General features: G+C 45.5%; 1 protein-coding gene across 1 annotated transcript; it reads left to right on the top strand.

Moving 5' to 3' along the window:
* The first annotated feature begins 1482 nt into the window (after positions 1–1482).
* LOC131849094 (uncharacterized) lies at positions 1483–6202 on the top strand. Its single transcript, XM_059199082.1, has 3 exons — positions 1483–2796; positions 2880–4451; positions 6155–6202. Exons 1-3 carry the CDS (start codon positions 1483–1485, stop codon positions 6200–6202), a joined length of 2934 nt encoding a protein of 977 aa, XP_059055065.1.
* The last annotated feature ends 308 nt before the right edge of the window (positions 6203–6510 follow it).

Genomic DNA, 6510 nt, shown 5'->3' with positions numbered 1-6510 from the left:
GAAATATGAAAACAAGTTTATATTGCAGCTAAATCTAATTATATAAATAAACAAATTAATCAGTCCTCTGACAAAATTAAGACCATCTGGGGAATTATAAACAAAGAAACTGGAAGGTCTGCAATCAATTCTCATTAAAATATGACAATAAGTTAATAACAGCAACAAAAGATATAGTTCATATTTTCCAAGATTTTTTGCTAATATTCCGATTGACATTACATCATCTCTAGGCTCATCTCCAATTCGAGCAAAAACATTACTAGAGGCTAATGTCGACCCTTGCTCTTTAACATTTAAATTTTCACATGTCAGCCTCATATAATAAAAATATTCAAACAGTTAAATTTAAAAAATACGGAAAATCTCTGGGGTATGTCGCTTAAAGTAGTTATTCATTCATAGATATTGTTGCTCCTTATCTACTATTTTCATAAATGTGTTGATAAAGGCGTTTTCCCTCAACTAATGAAATTTAGCAAATTAATTCCACTGTTTGAATCAGGAGATAGATTTGAGCTAGGCAACTATTGACCAATTTCTATTTTGCCAGTTCTAAGTAAAGTATTTGAAAAGATTATGTTTAACCAAATGTTAAAATACTTCAAGGATAACGGACTCCTTCACAGTCAGCAATATGGTTTCACCGCCGGCAACCTACTGATGCAGGTGTGGCGCTTATTACACACATATATTCAAATCACGGGAGAACTCACAGGATGCTCTCGGCGTTTTTTGTGACCTATCGAATGCGTTTGATTGAGTAGATCAAAAACACTTTTGTACAAGCTCGAACATTATGGTATTACAGATAATGACCTAAATCTAATGAAGACTTATCTAGAGGATAAGGTGCAAACTGTAGATATTGATGGTGTAAAGTCTAAAGGAACTAATATTAAAAAGGGCGTTCCCCAAGGTTCAATCTTAGGCCCATTTCTCTTCTTAATTTATATTAATGACCTTCCTACATGGTAGAGAAAGTTGCAGATATAGTGTTATTTGCAGATGATACTTCGTTAGTGTTTAAAATTGGTCGACAAAGTAATCATTTAGACGATGTAAATTATGCTATATCTGATATATTAATAATAATAATAATAATAATAATAATAATAATAATAATAATAATAACCAGTCTGGAACAACATCTCAGACGGTTGGGATTCCGGGGCGGTTCACTCCCGGGAAAGATGCAGAAAGCGGTGCTGTTAGATTCTGCCCGCATTGTACGCCGGTTTCTGTCCCTGGGGCCCTGAACCCCGGCCGACTGTGCTTCTGCCGGGGGTATGTTGCCATCTCCTCTCCTTAAGAGGGGAGATGAGAATTTTTGGATAATAATAATAATAATAATAATAATAATAATAATAAAGCCTTTCAAAGTCCAACCCCGCGTCCGAGCTGATCATCTAGCTCACGTGAAAGGCGGTCACGCGTATATATAAAACCTACGCGGCCAAAGGGGCCATGGCAATTGTAAAGATGGCGAGTATAAATAAAGAAAACGGAATAGGGTCGCTGCCCGGGGGCCGCCGGGGCACGTCTACAACTGGCGGTAGGCGTGACAGAATGCAAGCCAGCCGACCGGCCACACCACCTGGCCGGTCCGACCCCTTGCCATCGACATCAGCTGGCTTGGCACCGGCAGGGCCGTCACAGGCCCAGCAATCGGCGCCCGCCACTGGTGGTACACGTCGCATGAGATGGTCGAGAGCCATGAATGAAGACCTCATGCGAGCGTTCTACAGGGCTACAGGGACGGAAACAGGCAGAACAGGATACAGGGCAGTAATGCACCGCGAGTTTCTGCGTCTTTTACCGGAGCTAATCGTCTCGGAACAGAACCTAGCCGATAGAGTTCGGTACATACAGCGCTCTGGTATGTTTAGCGCGACCGAACTCGAACGATTGCGAAGTGAAGTTGTTCCAGAAGCAGACCCCACGACCGTAGAGCAACCCATCTCAGACGTGCTACCTAACGTAGAGATGGTTGCCGAAAGGCCTTCAGAAGCGGATGCGGACGGAACAACTTCCCAGGATATAGAGCATATGAGGAGCATACTAGAAGGGGCGATTCTAGAGATCCGAAGAACTCCCCTTGAAGAGAGACCGAAGCTTCCCCGGCTACATCCAAATGTGGCGACGCGGGATGCCATTGAGGCCGCAAATGGACTGCTGCCTCAATACCTTGAGGGCAGCGGTGACCTGGGAGAGACGAGTTCAATCCTCTTTGCCGCTGCATTGGCAGTATGCCGATATACTAGCGCAAAAATGCCCCGGGCTGGACGTAATATCCAAAGGGATAATGCGAAACCAGCCTGGAAAAGAAGGATTGAACGACGGATCACCCAGGCCAGGGTCCTCATTGGCAGACTGCTCTGCTTCAGGGAGGGCAATACACGCCCGAGAATTATGCGCTCAGTAAAAAAGGCCTTTGCTGGGACAGGTGTAAGTCTGTTCCAGTCGGACTTCGGACAAAAACTTACGGAGCGTATAGACGACCTGAAGCAAAAGGTCGCTGCATGGGGGAAGCGACTCCGACGGTACTCTGAGAGGGTCGAGAGGTATCAACAGAATCGTCTCTTTATGAGTGATCAACGGAAGTTTTATAGAAACTTGGAGCGCCCAAAACTACAGCCCACAGGACAAAGACCCGAAACAGCCAATTTCGTCGCCTTCTGGCGACAGCTGTGGTCTGAACCTGTGGAACATGAGGAGGGCGCATGGATGCACGGTGTTGAGGAAGCATGTGCTCGAATAACACCGATGAACGTCATTGCCATTATGCAGGAGGACGTGGTTGCTGCGATCCGTCGGGCTCCGAACTGGAAAAGTCCGGGAATCGACGGATTAACAACTAACAACACTACTGGTTAAAGGCGTTCTCGGCCAGCCATGCAACCTTAGCCGTGCAATTCCAGAGTGCCCTCGAAAACAGTGCGCTCCCGAACTTCCTTACAACCGGGATCACTCATTTAGCTCCTAAGACGGACGATACCGCGGATCCATCTAAATATCGCCCCATAACTTGTCTTACGACAATATATAAGACGTTAACATCTGTTCTGAGCGCTAAGATCTCTCGTCATGTGTACGAAAACAAGATCCTATCTAGCGCTCAGAACGGATGCAGGGGAGGTAGCCGCGGATCGAAGGAGCTTCTCCTCATTGATGCTGTCGCTGGCCAAGTGGTTAAGCGGAACCGTCGGAATTTCTCCGCTGCTTGGATAGACTATAAAAAGGCGTTCGATTCCGTGCCCCACTCATGGCTTCGGAGGATACTCGAGCTGTACAAGATCGACGGTACGGTTCGGGTGTTCCTGGAGACATGCATGGGGCAATGGACGACGATCCTGTCTATCCAGGGCGAGCGATTAACGGATACCGCTGACCGGATTGAGATTAAGAGGGGAATATTCCAGGGCGATTGTTTGAGTCCACTTTGGTTTTGCCTGTCCCTGAATCCTCTCAGTACTTTACTGGAGAATTCGGGGACTGGATTTCAGTATCGGAGAGGAGGTACACGAGTGTCTCACCTTCTGTACATGGATGACTTGAAACTACTAGCTCCGAGTGTCGAACGCCTGACGGAGCTGTTAAATATTGTAAACGATTATAGCAGCTCTGTTAGGATTGCACTCGGAATAGACAAGTGCGCGGTTCTCCATGTGCAGAGGGGACAGGTCAATCAAACTGAAGGGATCGTTACAGATCCCTCCAACATCAAAACCCTCTCCGACGCTGAAACATACCGGTATCTGGGCATGTCACAAAACATCGGTGTGAGGGAGACGGATATGAAACAGTCAATCCGTGAGGAATTTTTTGCGCGCCTTACAAGAGTACTGAAAAGTTCCTTGTCGGGTGCCAATAAGATCCGAGCATATAACGGCTGGGTCATACCCGTACTCCTTTACACTTTTGGCGTGCTCAGATGGTCTCAAACCGAACTCGAAGCCCTGGATCGGAAAGTCCGCACAACTATGACCCTCCATAGAATGCATCACCCGAAATCGTCAGTCATGAGGCTGTACATCCCGCGGAAGGCTGGTGGTCGAGGCTTGTTAAGCGTTAAGACCATGCACAACCGCGAGATCGACAGCCTCAGGACATATTTTCTGGAGAAAAGAGACGAGGGTTTGCATAGAGAGGTCATAGAATGTGACAAAGGATTCACCCCTCTTTCTCTGGCTAAAGAGGACTGGCGAAAACCCGAAGTCCTGGGTACCTCTCAGCGGGAGGCCGTGTGGAAAGAGAAGGAGTTGCACGGAAGGTTCTTCAAAGCCCTTCACGGGCCGTACGTCAACACGAAGACCTCCGTGCACTGGCTACAGTTCGGTGATCTCTTCGGAGAGACCGAGGGTTTTGTCTGTGCAATACAGGATCAGGTGGTTAAGACGAACAATTACCGAAAGCACATTCTGAAGGATGGCACTGAGGACATCTGTCGGGCATGTCGCCATCCCGGAGAGTCACTCAGACATGTGCTTTCGGGTTGTTCAGCTCTTGCCAACACTGAGTACTTGCACAGACACAACCAGGTAGCCAAAATACTCCATCAAGAACTAGCTCTGAAGTACGGCCTCGCGAATGAGAGGTTGCCGTACTATAAGTACGAGCCCCAGCCGGTCCTCGAAAGCGGCAGCGTCAAGCTCTACTGGGACCGATCCATCATCACGGACAGGACCGTTCTTGCGAACAAACCTGATATCGTGGTGATGGATCGGGCACTTTCGAGGGTGTTTTTGGTGGACATCACCATACCGCATGACGAGAACCTCGTGAAAGCCGAAACTGAGAAAAAGAGAAAGTACCTCGACCTGGCTCACGAGGTGACCGAAATGTGGGGGGTGATGTCCACCGAAATCATTCCAATCGTTTTGTCGGTGAACGGTCTTATCCCAACCAGTCTGGAACAACATCTCAGACGGTTGGGATTCCGGGGCGGTTCACTCCCGGGAAAGATGCAGAAAGCGGTGCTGTTAGATTCTGCCCGCATTGTACGCCGGTTTCTGTCCCTGGGGCCCTGAACCCCGGCCGACTGTGCCTCTGCCGGGGGTATGATGCCATCTCCTCTCCTTAAGAGGGGAGATGAGATTTTTTGTAAAATAATAATAATAATTGTTTACGTCGAAACGTAACATTATTTAATTTTACCTATACTTTCCTTACGCAGCGATAGTTCGACCAATACTCTATTTCACTCACACGCAGCCGCGCATCTCGTTCATTCATTTTTTAACTACAAATATAATAGAAACATAAGCGCGTATTAATTTGCATAGCAGTCTCACTCACGCATACTCATCCCATATATGTCCTTCCTTGTCCTACTTCCTGAAACCATGTAACATGTCAAAGGACAAGAAGAAATAGAAAGACGACTTCCGCCCAGTTAGTTCAAGTTCAAGTTCACCGCCGGCCGCCATCGCTAACGCTGCTCAATTTCTATCCGCCTTTCCAAAACTATTATACAATAAAACGCATAAAGTGAGAATAAATCCGTAATGTGTTGTGTCTGTTGATCAAGAAGTTTTAAGAAAAACATTATAAAAATATTAGTCTTAGTGAATAGAAAAGAGAACCAGCGCCGAGGATCATCGGGAGAAGTCGAAGAAAGAATTCACCGGTGAGCTCCTTTGTCCTTTCTACCTATTCACTCCAATAATAATAAACTCTTTATTGTGCACATAGAAGAAATACAATAAGAAAAAAAAAACAATAAATAGAAAATTATGAACAAAAGGCGGTCTTATCGCTATAAGCAATTTCTTACAGACAACCTGCAAGATAGGACTAACATACACAGAAGAGGTAGATGGCACACACAAGACACTATAATTATCAAACGAATAGACATACATATATACAACATATTGGAAGATTTCAGAGTTGAATAGGAAAAAAAAATTTGCTATAGGGACAGATAATGAGACCTTAGACTTGAATTATTTAGAATGAGATTTTTAAATATTGCATGAGATTGAGCGGATCGAATGGAGAGCGGTAGAGAGTTCCAAAGGCGAATGGCTTGGACAGTGAAAGAGTTGGAATAATATGTAGAGGAGTGAGCAGGGATCGCCAGACAAAGGCTTCTGGTGCTACGCAAAGCAGAACCGGGGGGTTTAGAGTGAAACAAAAAATTTGTTTTTAGATATTCTGGAGTAGAGGGATGGAAAAGAATGGTGTAAAGAAGGCATAGTATGTGAAAATTCCTGCGAAGACGAATGGGAAGCCACTTGAGTTGATTGCGAAAATTGGAAATGTGGTCATACTTACGGAGACCAAATATGAATCGTATGGACATATTTTGGAGTCGCTCAAGTTTATTTTATTGTTATTCAGTGTGATTTAAATAGAAGGAATACGCATAATCTAGGATTGGAAGTAACAAGGAATGTGCGAGCGCAGTTTTGGTATCCACTGGTAGGAAGTTCCGCAATCTATTAATGCTTCCGACGGCTGCAAACATTTTCCGACTCAACTGTGAAATTTGTGGCGACCAAGACA

This window comes from Achroia grisella, unplaced genomic scaffold (genome assembly GCF_030625045.1).
Source record: "Achroia grisella isolate CSIRO2021 unplaced genomic scaffold, CSIRO_AGI_Agris_v1 utg636, whole genome shotgun sequence".
NCBI classification, from domain to species: domain Eukaryota; kingdom Metazoa; phylum Arthropoda; class Insecta; order Lepidoptera; family Pyralidae; genus Achroia; species Achroia grisella.
The sequence above is the reverse complement of the archived record's forward strand: the minus strand, read 5'-3'. Positions and strand labels throughout refer to the sequence as shown.